General features: G+C 45.3%; 1 protein-coding gene across 1 annotated transcript in view; it reads left to right on the top strand.

Annotated features, from left to right (window-relative positions):
* Positions 1-4557, top strand: part of LOC143281400 (homeobox protein SIX3-like) — a 7464-nt gene extending 2907 nt beyond the window's left edge. The window contains 1 exon segment of the mRNA XM_076586608.1: positions 4536-4557. Within this exon segment, the coding sequence (XP_076442723.1) occupies positions 4536-4557 (22 nt within the window).
* The last annotated feature ends 10744 nt before the right edge of the window (positions 4558-15301 follow it).

The following is a 15301-nucleotide window of genomic DNA, read 5'->3' as shown; positions in this document are numbered from 1 at the left end:
GAAACATGAAGAAAACAGGAAACAGGGAAAGAGAAAATAAGAAGAAAACAACAACAGGAAACACTGGCTGGGCCAACAGACCCACGTGGAGTCGACCTCCAACGTTGACAAGACACCCCCCCCCCTCCCCATCCCCCGAAAGGCAAAAAGAACAGTGGACCTAGCGATCTTGTTTGTGGAAGGCTTCCTTCCTTCCTGGTGTATGGGTGAGGAGAAAAGCTTGCAGAAAACAGGAAACAGGGAAAGAGAAAATAAGAAGAAAACAACAACAGGAAACACTGGCTGCTGGGCAGGAAACACTGGTTGGGCCGACAGACCCACGCAGAGTCGACCTCCAACATTGACAAGACCCCCCCCCCCCCCAACCCCCAACCCCGGCCCCCCAGAAAGGCAAAAAGAACAATGGACCTAGCGATCTTGTTTGTGGAAGGCTTCCTTCCAGTTTACACGGTGATAATTGATACACGTATCTCACGGGCGTATAGCACCATCACTCGGGTGTATTGCGTCCTTACTATCACTCGGGTGAAAAAGGTGCCGCTATTACCCTGTGAGTGTTTTACACTCAATGGAATTGAAAAGTCATGTCCACACACTATCAGATCAGTGAATATTACTATCACACGACGGAAAAGTCGTGGATTATCTTGTGCCAACTGTCTCACAAGTGAATATCCCTATCTCCATCAACTGTAAATTCCAACTTATTTCTAGAACATTTCAACTCAGGGGAATGCAGCCAGAGAAAAGCGGATTTGCGTCTTCTACCACTCTGTTCCTAGCTTACTGTTCAGAATCAGTTGTCTGCCGCAGTGACCGGCTCACTGATCAGCATCAGCTTTGTGCTCTCGGACACATGTCCAGCATAACGGACCTCACTATTGCTTGATGCCCCTACTATATGTGCTGGACCGACTGGCCTCGGAGTGTGTGAGTCCATTTGTACTCAGCTGACCCTGTGGTGATGTAATCTGTTAATTGCTGTACTGCCTGGGTCTGTCCGGACATCACTCATGAAGAAGGCTGGCTTCAGTTATCGTTTCCACGCTCATTGCCATCTGCCCTTCCTTGTTCCCAGAGCTTCTAATACTGCTATATGCAGTGTGATACCCGTACAACTATACAGACAGCAGGCAATCTAAACGTTGAACTTGATGTTTTACCTGTCCAGATTGCCTGTCTTACTGTCTGTCTCTATTTATCGGTCTCTTCCACCACCACCAACCCTACAACCCTAGCCCCCCCCCCCGCCACCCCACACACACCCCACCCCCCGCCCCCACACCCCCGCCCATCCCTCATCACCTGCTCTACCACTCTCCCTTTCCCGTCCATGTCTGTCTCTCTCTCTCTCTTTCCGTCCCTCTCTCCCTCTCCCTACCCCTGTGTTATATGTCTATCTGTATGTCTATCTATCTATACACACACACACACACAGAGAGAGAGAGAGAGAGAGAGAGAGAGAGAGAGAGAGAGAGAGAGAGAGATTCACAGTGTCTTTCGACTTTAGTTTCATGTTTCAGCCGTAATCGATTCGAACGCTACTGCCGTTTTTTCATACACGCTGTGCAACAGTTTGCTGTCATTGCCTGTAGGATTCCCTGCGAATGCTGGAAAAGCGAATTCCTGACTTGCACACGCAGAAAGCCTACATTTCATGTCAGGTTATTAAAAGCAATAGCTTAAAAATAAGAAAGAAAGAAAAGAAGAAAAAAAAAAGAGGAAATATTCCTACATACGTTGTAGCCTATATAGGAAATAAATAATACCACCACGGACACACTCACATGACACACACAGAGACCTAGTGAGAATGAAACACACACACACACACACACGCTCGCACGCACACACACACACAAGCACAACCACAGAAGTTTGCTGTTTGGCCAGTAATGGGATTAATTTGCACTGGCAAGTCCTTTCCAGGTAAATGAGAGATGAGATATTTTCAGCAACGCGGTGAAGTACATTCATTAGCACTGAGTGCTGCAAAACCTGCTGTGTTATCAAGCGGACAAATCAGCTTCAGTCATTAACCTCAAGTCATTGATTGCTGTACATACGTATGCCTTTACTGCCACAGACCAAAGAACACCAACATTTCTACATCGTTAGTGTCTGAGCACAGACTACTGAGTGCATGGTACTACTCTGTCCCACCAGAAGAAAGCCCTTGACTCTGGTCAGTACTGGGAGTATAATGTACATCAAGTCCACAGTACAGTATGATTGCTGTGGATGTTGTCAATCAGAATGTACCTGCACAGGGCTTGTTAATCTGGGTTATAAGCTCTTAGCTGTAGCCACATCTGTCCCAGAACTGATGGCTAAGTCAGAGGCATGTCCTGTACGTGAACCAGAACGATGTACTTGAGACTAATTTTCTGTTTGTTTTTTTTCAGTGTATATATCTATATCTATCTATCTATCTATCTATATATCCCCTCCCCCCAGGCTCCACGGGATCGTTACTAAAAATGTTATCAGTCCTAATATTCGTCATTCGGATGAGACGATAAACCGAGGTCCCATGTGCAGCATGCACATTGCGCACGTAAAAGAACCCACGGCAACAAAAGGGTTGTTCCTGGCAAAATTCTGTAGAAAAAAATCCACTTCGATAGGAAAAACAAATAAAACTGCACGCAGAAAAAAAGGGTGGTGCTGTGGTGTAGCGACGCACTCTCCCTGCCGGGGAGAGCAGCCCGAATTTAACACAGAGAAATCGGTTGTGATAAAAACAAATACAAATACAAATATGGCCCTGTGTGGTCGGCTGGACTGTAAGCAACAATGGCGAAGTCAATCAATGCATCCATCCATCCATCCATCGCACCATCAATGCATCAATACATCAATCAATCAATCAATCGGTATGTATCCAAGTAGGTCTTGCAAAGAGAATACACCTGTGTAGGTGTATGCTGGCGGTCGTAGGATTTCCCTTACGCTACGTTCCTGTTCGTATCAGACACCCCTACGACTCTGGGATCCCGTCATGTTGTGTCTCATTCGATGTCTTGTTTATGCAGCTGTTACCCTCATTCGATGTCTAGTTTTGCAGCTGTTACCCTTATTCGATGTCTTGTTAATGCAGCTGTTACCCTTATTCGATGTCTTGTTAATGCAGCTGTTACCCTATTTCGGTGTCTTGTTTATGCATCTGTTACCCTCATTCGATGTATAGTTTTGCAGCTGTTACCCTTATTCGATGTCTTGTTAATGCAGCTGTTACCCTTATTCGGTGTCTTGTTTTGCAGCTGTTACCCTATTCGATGTCTTGTTTTGCAGCTGTTACGTAACCTTACTCGATGTCTTGTTTATGCAGCTGTTACCCTTATTCGATGTCTTGTTAATGCAGCTGTTACCCTTATTCGATGTCTTGTTAATGCAGCTGTTACCCTCATTCGATGTCTTGTTTTGCAGCTGTTACCCTTATTCGATGTCTTGTTAATGCAGCTGTTACCCTCATTCGATGTCTTGTTTTGCAGCTGTTACCCTTATTCGATGTCTTGTTTTGCAGCTGTTACCCTTATTCGATGTCTTGTTAATGCAGCTGTTACCCTCATTCGATGTCTTGTTAATGCAGCTGTTACCCTATTCGATGTCTTGTTTTGCAGCTGTTACGTAACCTTACTCGATGTCTTGTTTATGCAGCTGTTACCCTTATTCGATGTCTTGTTAATGCAGCTGTTACCCTATTCGATGTCTCGTTAATGCAGCTGTTACCCTTATTCGATGTCTTGTTTATGCAGCTGTTACCCTCATTCGATGTCTTGTTTTGCAGCTGTTACCCTTATTCGATGTCTTGTTAATGCAGCTGTTACCCTTATTCGATGTCTTGTTAATGCAGCTGTTACCCTTATTCGATGTCTTGTTAATGCAGCTGTTACCCTCATTCGATGTCTTGTTAATGCAGCTGTTACCCTCATTCGATGTCTTGTTAATGCAGCTGTTACCCTCATTCGATGTCTTGTTAATGCAGCTGTTACCCTCATTCGATGTCTTGTTAATGCAGCTGTTACCCTCATTCGATGTCTTGGTTACGCAGCTGTTACCCTTTATATTACCCATTTTTCCTGATTAGATTTATCGCCGTCATAGGCCAACTTCCGATCCCTCCAAATCCTCTTATTGGCTCTGCCGGTAATGTGCCTTACTTTTCATCAGCTTATTGTCTATCAAAATACGGCACGTAATCTGTCAGCTGGATATTCAACCGTCTGAAGAAGATAAAGATAGAGAAGCATTGGAAAAATTGAAAAAAAAAAAAAAAAAAAAAAAGGAGAGAGAGAGAGAAAGAGACATAGAGAGACAGAGACAGAGACAGAATCAGACAGAGGAGATTTATTTTTGTTTATCACTTTGAAGCGATCACTGCAAATATAAATAACATATAAATACAAATATAGATGTGTGTGTGTGTGTGTGTGTGTGTGTGTGTGTGTGTGTGTGTGAGAGAGAGAGAGAGAGAGAGAGAGAGTAATATGCAAATTAACTTCATTGTAACATCTTATCTTGTTTTCTCACAGTGACAACGGCGACAACAGTTGACAACACGCACACACTTCCCACACACACACACACTGCGCCAGGAAGCAGCAGTCATGAGTCACCACCACCCAAGTTTTCAGACACGGCGAAGGAGGCGACTGCCGCACGTGCAGAGGGCAACGAGGTCACGACCTCCAGGCACTTTCTGGTTGACCTACAGCAGGGCTGTCGACTGGTTGAGACGTAACCATGGAATCATTGACGTAAAAGAATATAGCATGCCGTCATGTCTGTCTGTCTGTCTGTGAAACGAATCTATGTCTGTTGGGTGGGCTGTTTGAAAGTACGTTTGTGAGTGTTATTTGTTTTTGTGTTTTTTTTAGTTGGATTAATTAAAAATAAATGCAATGACGCGCGCGTGTGTATGGTGTTGTGTGTGTGTGTGTGTGTGTGTGGTGGTGTGTGTGTGTGTGTGTGTGTGTGTGTGTGTTCACTTGTCATACTTTGACAATCCATTACAATACATTACATAAGTATCCCTCAAACCTTGACCACCCACAAAGAGGCATGCATGGTAATACTCCTCATACTCAGCCTACCCAGATACACATATCTGTACCTTACCCATCTTTAACCATCCGCACACACTTAATCATGTATTCATATTCACAGAGATGCATGTCTTCGTGTATTTCTCATATCTAGACGATCCAGATGCATGTATTTATGTATTTCTCGTATCTAGACCGTCCAGATGCATATGTTTATTTTATGTATATCTCATTTCCATGCCATACAGGTTCATGTAGCACGCTGATGCCAGTATTCCTCATATCTAAACCATCCAGGTGTATGTAGCATACTCATGCCAGTATTCCTCATATCTAGACCATCCAGGTGTATGTAGCATACTCATGCTAGTATTCCTCATATCTAGACCATCAAGGTGCATCAGTGTGGCATACTTATACCAGTATTCCATATATCCAGACCATCCAGATACACGTTCCCACACGTTCTCCATACTGAAACCACCCTGATGTCTAAATATATTCCTCCTCTACCCGTCACAGAAAACTCTGGAGCTGCTGGACATCTACCCGACCCTGATCCAGGAGATGTCGTTGGACGGGCTGTGGGACTTTCTCGCCCCTTTCGTCACCAAAGCAGTGGACAAAAGCGCCACAAAGGCCCGGCCGCTGCACTGTGGCCAGGGCTCGGACAAGGATCTGGACAGCTTTGCCAGGTCAGTTTTTCTTCTCCCCCCCCCCCCCTTCTTTTTCTCTCACTTACACACTGATTTGTTTTTACAAACATGGTTATCACGAGGACGAAGTTCATTGGAAGGGTTATCTATCATACCACAATATCAACATGAGTAATATCAGCATTGATACAGTCTGTGTAGGACTGCTTTCTGTGTGGAAAAAAAGATGAACCAAAACAACCAACCAACTAACCCCCACCCCCCGGCCCCCACCCCAGTAATATGTCAAAACTGAAAGCTCGTCTATTGTTTTAAATATACAGTCAGCTCGCCCAACGCTCAGCTTATATCACAGATTGACATAAGCTAACAGTTGGGCCAACAGCACAGTGAGAGCTGTATGATCAATGGTTTCGCTATTGCAGTGGGAAGTCATTTACAGCTTTGTCTTTTGTGAAGGGGCATGACTCTCAGATTAGGAGACAGGATTGCACTGGCTCTTAGTGCTGCAGCCTTGGGGGCTAGTTGGCCTTTGGGAACCATCCCAACGCCGACTGTCCTACAACCCTCTTGGCCAAGGGAGTTGGGATGTAACTTGGACAAGACATTCTCCACTGCAATCAAATTCTTCCCCAGATAGTCGGGACAGCAGTTACCTCCTCTGCTGTTCTTATGGTCATTGTCGGACACAGCTGCCTGTCACTTACATACAGTTGATCAATGAGGCAACAATGGACCCAAAGTCTGTGATCCCCTGACCCTCCTCCCTCGACCCTCCCCCCATACACCTACTGAACTGTTTTCATCATTTGCATTTGTTTTTGACCCCCCAGACCAGGAAGTCATTTTGGCACCGCAGCGGGGAGAGCGTCTCTAACGATGAACAGCCGCAGTGGCAGTGGCAGTGGCCGAGGGTCTCACAAAACACTGACCCAGGCCACTGACGTCCTGCAGGTCCCTGTCATCTCCATCACTTACGCCTCAGACGATCAGGAACCCGAACTGCAAGCTCTCTCTCCAGGTCCTCTCGGCGACGGGGACAGCTTCGGGAACAGGACGCCACGGGTCTACCTCTGCTGCCTGTGCCGCAAACACCCCACAGGCGAAGAGAAGCTGCATCGGCACGTGCTGCACGCTCTACAGCACGACTTTTTCGTCAGAAGCGGGCCGTGTGCGGAAGAGAGTTTCGTTGTGTACTGGGACGACATCAGCGAAGCCGACCTCTGCGTGTTCTTGTTGGACGACCTCAGCCTCAACACTTCCACCTGTTTCAAAAGTCTGTGCGCCGCGCATTCTATGAACACGCCTATCGTCTTCTTGAAGGACTCCAAGTACTCGCTGCCGGTTCCACTACCTGACGTGATCCTACAGCATAACCTGGGGCTGGAATCTCCGGAGCTGTCCCGGGCCTCCACCCCAGTCTGCCCCCGCCGCAGCAATACCTCCGACTTGAGTCGCCACTCTAAACGAACAACGGTACCCGAAACGAGGTCTTCCTCCACCACGGGTTTCGAAGAGAAGAGCCATCAGCGGGCCAAGCAGAACCTTGAGCAGTCAGACATGGTCCTCTGTCTGCTCAACGGTTACCGTAATGCGCTGGTGTTTGAGGAAGATCGCCACCAGGAGTGCGAGAAGGAGCTGAGAGAGACGGTCCACAAGCTGCTGGGTACAGGCCGAAACGAGGTGATCAGCAGGAATAGCAGTTCCTCGCCGGTATCTAAAAGTTCAAACACCCTGCATCCCAACTCCAGAAAAGCAAGCAGAACCAAACCAGCCCATAGAGCCAGCCTTGGGGTGCCCAAGCTGCGGACGAACGATTTCCTTCAGCAAGAAGCCAGTGCCAGTGGCCTGTCTGATTACGCAAGTGATGAAGAGAACGACTTCCCTTTCGTTGCCAGCCCGAACGAAATGACGATCGACATTCCATGCGACTCCAATGGTTCCGTCTCTCCTTCACGGAGCTTCTTGTCCCCACACACCTACGTCCACACGAACTGCCTTCCCACCCCCGTCAGCTGTTTGAACTCACCCCCTCCTAAGAGGTCAGCGAGCGTGGGTTTCTCTTCCTCGCATCCCCCCTCCCCCTCAGTGACCCCCTCAGGCAGCCGAAGCAGTTCCAGTCGTTCCTTCGTTCACCTGCACCAGTTCCAGCAACAGCTGCAGCAGGACCGTGCCCTCTTCCTCTCCAGTGTTTCCCCCTTCAGCAACAACGGCGGCGAAGCCGGGGACAGCCTTCAGGAACGGCAGACGGTGTACCTGGTGTGCGACAAGCCTAAGGAGCAGCCCCGCCTGGTGAAGTTCCCTCCCTCCGCCAATGAGGACGACGAAGGCAAGGCGGAAGTCGTGGACATGTTCTCCGACACCTCCGACTCCCCTTTGAGTTTCAAGAACGTCGACCTGTCCGCTCTGGTCAATAAATCGTTACGAGGTGCTGATACCCCTGACAGTGATGCCTCCACCTTGTTTTGATTTTTTTTTTTTTTTTTTTTTTTGGTGTGTTTTGCTTTCACATAAGGTTACTTTTGGGTTCAACGCCACCCACTTTACTGATAATCACAGACAAAGGGGATATTTATCCCAGGACAAATGAATCCTCTCAACTGCTTGATACGTATGTGATGTTAATAGGCCTGAAGTGTTGTAATAGAAATAAAGGGGTTAAAAAAAGAAGAAGAAAAACAACAACAAAGGTTGAGTAACGTGTGTGCTCTGTAAGTGAAATGGAGACGCTTGAAGCAAATTAACTCTCTCCATACGAACGGCGGAAGAGACGACGTTAACAGCGTTTCACCCCAATTACCATCATCAAAATATTGCAAGCGGAAGGCTCTTATACTGAAGAGGTGAATGTTGACAAAGAATACCACAATTCTGACGACGGAAGCTAAAGGTTGGGTCATTCAGACACCCACTGGACATCCGAGGGGTCTGTGTAGAGGAGAAGAGAGGACTGGCCGTACTGAGTGAGTTAATAGCCAAAGAGGAAGGCAGACAACTTCCAGCAAATACTGCTTGGCGGCGTTGACTGAAGTTGTGTGCCCTTCTCCGCTTCAATGCCCGTACTTTCATGTTTGACGTGGTTCCTTTCCTCAATGCTGAAAGTGTACAAACACCTATTTATGTCCACGATGAAAAAAAAAAAAAAAAAAAAAAAGAGAGAGAGAGAGAGAGATGGTTTATTCATATAGGCCACAGCCCCTTTGAAGGGGGATATACAGCAAAATGCTAAAGTCCAAAAACATTCAGAAAATCTCCATGATGTAACATATACACTTCTCCTTTTGAGTGCTTTATACAGATATAGAGCAAACTCCTTGACAGTCTTTTCATTTGTTGAGGACATTAACATGAGAAGTCTACACAGTATTTAACAGTATTTAAGTGGAATTAACTGTTCTCGTATACTGGGTAACACACTGCACAAAGTGAACTTCGTCTTCTTTAGATTGTTGACCAGTCTGGCTGGGGATTCACTGCGAAACAAAATGGAAAAACAATTTGGGAAGAGAATGCTGCCTACAAAGTCACAACCTCCAGCCTAACGATGGAAGTTGAAGCTGTGACACATGCCCTCCAGTGGCTATCGTCCTTCCATACGCCCGGAAACCAACATGCCATGATTCTAACCGACTCAATGAACCTCATACAGAAAATTGAAAACGGAATGGGAAGCCCAGAGTGGCATAACGCAATGCGCAACTTTCAGATTAAAAAACTCACATGGTCATACTGCCCGGGACATGCAGGTGTTAAGGGAAATGAGCGAGCTGACAGACTTGCTGGTAACGCAACACCAACGAGCGGCCTACATCTAGGAAAATCGGAAATCCTCAGAAAAGTCAAAGAATACCAAAAAGAACAGGTACAAGGCCATCACACCATCGATCGCCTCAAAGAAATAGAAGCAGAGAGAGGGAGCGGCCGCAAATCTAACATGAAAGGTAGAGCACGATGCTTTGCAAATCAAACAAATATCGGCATCATTTCCAAACCAACATTGCGCAAATTTCTTCAAAACGGAACAGAGTCTCTGTGGGCCTTTCCAAACACAATAGACCGAGCAACACACTAGACGCCACGTTCTTGGCATCAGAGATCTTTTCCCATCCCTCTTGCGGCCAGTCAGTGGCGGCTGTGTGTGTTTGTGTGTATGTGTGCTTTTGAGTGCGTTTGTGAATGCGCGAGAGTGAAACTGTACACAAGTGTCAGGAGAGATATGTGTACGTGTGTGTGTGTGTGTGTGTGTGTGTGTGTGTGTGAGGGGAGGTGGGAGTGCGGGGGGAGGTGGGGTAGAGGATGAGGTATGTGAGTGTATGCATGCCTACACTGTGGGAGCAACAGGATATTGGAACGTGTATATATATATATATATATATATATATATATATATATATATATCTTTGTATGTACGTGTGTGGAGTTGGGGGTGGGAGATATGGGCGTATGTGTGTGTGCTTGTACAAGTAAGTGTTCATCTCTGTGAGTGTGTGTTTGTGTGTGTGTGTGTGTGCCGTGGAAGCTGCGATACGTAGACTAGAAATGAGTGTGTGGAGGAGGGGGTAGAGGAGGTGCAAGGTAATGTGTGTGTGTGTGTGTGTGTGTGTTGGAGCTCATGTACGTTTATATGTATTTGACTGTGCTTTCATATGTGCTTGTACAAGTAAGTGTTCATCTCTGTGAGTGTGTGTTTGTGTTTGTGTGTGTGTGTGTGTGCCGTGGAAGCTGCGATACTTAGACTAGAAATAAGTGTGTGGAGGAGGGGGGTAGAGGAGGTGCACGGTAATGCGTGTGTGTGTGTGTGTGTTGGAGCTCATGTACGTTTATATGTATTTGACTGTGCTTTCATATATGTGAAACTGCATGTCTGGTGCATTTCTGTTATGCATGTGTGGGTGTATGTGTGAATGTGTGTCTTCATTTTTTACATTTATTTGCTTATTTATCACCATTGTTGTCTTATTTATTTATTTAGTTATGTTTTATTATTATCATTTTATTAGTATTACTAATATTATTACTACTACCTTTTTCTATATTATAATTATTATTTATTTATTTATTTATTTATGCAAGCTTATCTATTATTTATTCCCCCGTTTGTTTGTTTTTTTTTGTTTGTTTTTTTTTGTTGTTTTTTTTGTTTGTTTTTGTTTTGTGTGTGTGGTTGTGTGTGTGTTTTTTTTTTTTTTTTTTTTTTTTTTTTTTTTTTTCCCAAGGCCTGACTAAGCGCGTTGGGTTACGCTGCTGGTCAGGCATCTGCTTGGCAGATGTGGTGTAGCGTATATGGTTTTGTCCGAACGCAGTGACGCCTCCTTGAGCTACTGAAACTGAAACTGGTCAAATCAAATTTTGAACATAAATTATTTTCGACACCGACAAGAGAGAGAGAGAGAGAGAGAGAGAGAGAGAGAGAGAGAGAGAGAGAGAGAGAGAGAGAGAGAGAGAGAGAACAGCGTATTAGCAGATCAAAACGGAAAGTAGGAGAAAGAGGAGGAAGCTGATACGTTATAAGTTATAAATAATCTATATATCGTGAATCTTCAAATCACTTGAATTATACATCCTAACAGACATTACTGTACAACATATGTGTGTCTGCTACTGCATCTATGGAGCGATGGCCTAGAGGTAACGCGTCCGCCTAGGAAGCGAGAGAATCTAAGCGCGCTGGTTCGAATCACGGCTCAGCCGCCGATATTTTCTCCCCATTCACTAGACCTTGAGTGGTGGTCTGGACGCTAAGTCGTTCGGATAAGACGATAAACCGAGATCCCGTGTGCAGCATGCACTAAGCGCACGTAAAAGAACCCACGGCAACAAAAGGGTTGTTGCTGGCAAAATTCTGTAGGAAAATCCATTTCGATAGGAAAAACAAATAAAACTCCACGCAGGAAAAAAAAAAGAAAAAAGAAAAAAAAAAGGGTGGCGCTGTAGTGTAGCGACGCGCTCTCCCTGGGGAGAGCAGCGCGAATTTCACACAGATAAATCTGTTGTGATAAAAAAACAAAACAAAAAAAACAACAACAAATACAAATCTATTTATCTATGTTTCGGTGAGGTTTTTTTTTTCTCATTCTCAGGCACTTCAAAATAATATTATTCGTTGTTGTTTTTTTAAATTATCATTTTCGTTTGTTTCTCTCGGGAAAGCTACACGCACTATCAATTAACAAACTGAAACTGCGTGACACATAAATTTCAGTTCAATCCCCCCCCCCCTCTCCCAACAACCCCCCCCCCCCTTTTTTTGTGACCCCATTCTTCTACCCCTTACACAACAGCTGGTAATGTTAAGCTCGATACCGACGAGTTGAGGATCCTGAGCTGGGTCGCATATGAGCGATCACTTTGCAGCGCCAAGTCTGCCTCCGTCGTGTTAAGAGTGTTCCTAAGTCCACGCTGATTCCAAAGACTCGGTGAAGAAGAAATCTTAACGCTAAGCCAGCTTAGCGCTGCTAAGATCTCTCATGCAACCCAGCCTATGGGGTGTAGGATAAGGATAAGAGGGACAGAATAAGGACAGATAGTGTTCGTTGTTTCATACAGCTAACGCCAAACAACTTAGCTTAATTTCATGGCAGGTGATTACTAATCTATTACCCCCCCCCCCCCCCCCCCCCCCCCCCTCTCTCTCTCTCTCTTACGCCAAGAGTTACTGTTCACATGTTGTCACGGCTGATACAAGCATATTTCCTTCTGACAGTGAGAACAGTAAAGTGATGAGTGACAGTCATTGTGTGCCTTGCTGAAACCAACTGGTGAGAGAGAGAGAGAGAGAGAGAGAGAGAGAGAGATGTTGCATTTCTATCACAGACACGCACTCGCGTACACACACAAGCGTTTATTGTCAAAGAAAAAAAAAAGGTACCACAAAATGAATCTGCTGGATGTTTGCTTTGCTAAAATCATACCAACTGTAGCTATAATCAAGAGTTCCAAAGCCTCGCCATTTACCTTCCTGCCAAATGCGGTCATACATTCAGTGCTGTATTCGCTCACGAGCATGGCATATATCCATCTTCAATATGATTTTGTTCTTTGAATGAATGAATGAACGAATGAATGAATACGTTTCCCTCACACATATCCCCCGAATCCGTCAAATGTCAATGGTTACCAATTATCAAACATCGATTCAAACCTTACTACCAATATCAGTATGAATATCAATATCTTACAGATTAATGCAGCCGTTCTGAAGAGAGTTGTATCTCACAGCAATAATCCGACACTGTTTATATGACAATGAGCAAATTTTCTACTGCTGTTCGCACTCTCGGTTCATCTGGGAAACAAAATGTTGTTCATCTAGGGTACTGCATCCCCTACCGGTCTCCCGTAAAGTGGAGTCACATTGGCCATGTAGGTTTCCAACACATAACAAGATACAAAATAGCACAACAACAACAACAAAAAAGAAGAAATTATTCATCATCTCAATGGAACAACAGACAGGAACAATCAAGAGTTCCAAAGCCTCGCCATTTACCTTTCTGTCAAATGCGGTCATACATTATTCAGTGCTGTATTCGCTCACGAGCACGGCATATATCCATCTTCAATATGATTTTGTTCTTTGAATGAATGAACGAACGAACGACTGTGCTCGGGAATAATGGAGACGGCATGAACTGAAATGAAGAAAATACTGTATATGATTGAAAGACGGACAGACAGACAGACAGATAAATAGCCAGACAGACAAGATCAAACCGACGTGGAAACGCACACTAACACTTTCACACGCACACCACTGAGAAACATGTTCGCACACTTTATTTTGTTTTGAACTTCGAGTTTTATTATTAAGTGACAATGGCTTTGCTGCTGCTTGGTCCCTGACCAAGGTAAACATGTACAATGTGACATCTATCACTCACTTCGAGATCCAGTAGTTGCACGATGTTTGTACACCTTTTGGTGAAAAGCCCGGAGTCACGGGACCGAACAGTACACTATCATGGTGTACTAATTTGTGTTTTTTGTTGTTGATTTTTTATTTTTTTTATATTTTTGGAATGTATCCTCTTAAACAGAATGCACCTTATGTCTGTCTACTTCTTCTTATCTATGTGTATATCTGTTTTAGAGCTATCACCAGTATACCTATCGAGTCACCGCTGGGCTGGTGCATATTCTACTCCTTCTCAATAAATCTTTTAATCATTAAAAGCATCGTTTCCCAAACTTAAAATGTAATGCTTTCTCATTTCCTTGTATAATTCTCTCTCTCTATTCTTTTTAATGCCGTAAGCTCTTGCCTGGCTGCTTTCCCTTGATCCGGTTCGAGGGAGATGGAGAAAGAGAAGGCCCCTCTTCCTGACCCCCCAACCTCCCTCCCCTCCTTACACACACACACGCACGCGCGCGCGCGCGCAAACACACACATACGCACGTATGCACACACACACACACACGCATGCAAACACATACAGGCACACACACTCATGTACACACACGCGCGCGCGCACGCACACATACAGGCAGGCAGACAGACAGAGATAGAGACAGAAACACACACACAAACGCAGACACACACAACACATACAGGCACACACACTCATGTACACACACGCGCGCGCGCACGCACACATACAGGCAGGCAGACAGACAGTGATAGAGACAGAAACACACACACGAACGCAGACACACACAACACATACAGACACAAGGCCTGACTAAGCGCGTTGGGTTACGCTGCCTGGTCAGGCATCCGCTTGGCAGATGTGGTGTAGCGTATATGGATTTGACCGAACGCAGTGACGCCTCCTTGAGCTGCTGATACTGATGCTGATACAGACACAGACACGCTCACTCACAAACTCACACTCTCTCTCTCTCACACACACACACAATCTGTTCCGACAGCGGAAGAAACATGTCCGGGATTTCCCGAACGTGTAGGAGTCGCACCACCAAACTAAACCGGCGTCAGTTGCGCTTGATGTGGCTGGCCGCATGCTGCATGCTGATCTCAGTGGTGCATCATTCTGGTCAACGCTCAGTGGACTCCAGCTGACCAGGCTTAATGAGTGCAGACTGTCAGTGGTCCACCAAACTGACGGTCAACTGACTGTGGAGTCGGCCGACCGCGGCGGTATTAACTGACCGTTGAACCATGTGATGATTCTGGCGCGTGAGTCAGGACCATTCTTCACCGCCTTCTGTAGTTCTTTCCCTCTCAGGACACTTCCAGGGTGTGAGTTGAGGAGGACGTCTGGCTTGCCGCTCATCTACGGACAGAAGAAAAAAAGATTGCATGATTCTATTTATCCTTTCCAGCTTCAACATGATATAAAAGTTCGTTCAATCAGAATGAACGTATTCTTTCGTAGTGTCTCTGTCGTTTGTTGTTGCTTACTGTCCAGTACATTATACTGGGCCATGTCAGCGCTGTAAAAAAAACAACAACTATAAATACCGGTTCTGTAGAACCTGAAAAAATCTATAAATACCGGCTCTGTAGAACCTGAAAAAAACAACAACTATAAATGCCGGTTCTGTAGAACTTGAAAAAAACCTATAAATGCCGGTTCTGTAGAACTTGAAAAAACCCTATAAATGCCGGTTCTGTAGAACTTGAAAAAAAACACACCT

The sequence above is a fragment of the Babylonia areolata genome, chromosome 4 (genome assembly GCF_041734735.1).
Source record: "Babylonia areolata isolate BAREFJ2019XMU chromosome 4, ASM4173473v1, whole genome shotgun sequence".
In the NCBI taxonomy this organism is placed as follows: Eukaryota; Metazoa; Mollusca; class Gastropoda; order Neogastropoda; family Buccinidae; genus Babylonia; species Babylonia areolata.
This window is presented reverse-complemented; position numbering and strand designations above follow the sequence as displayed.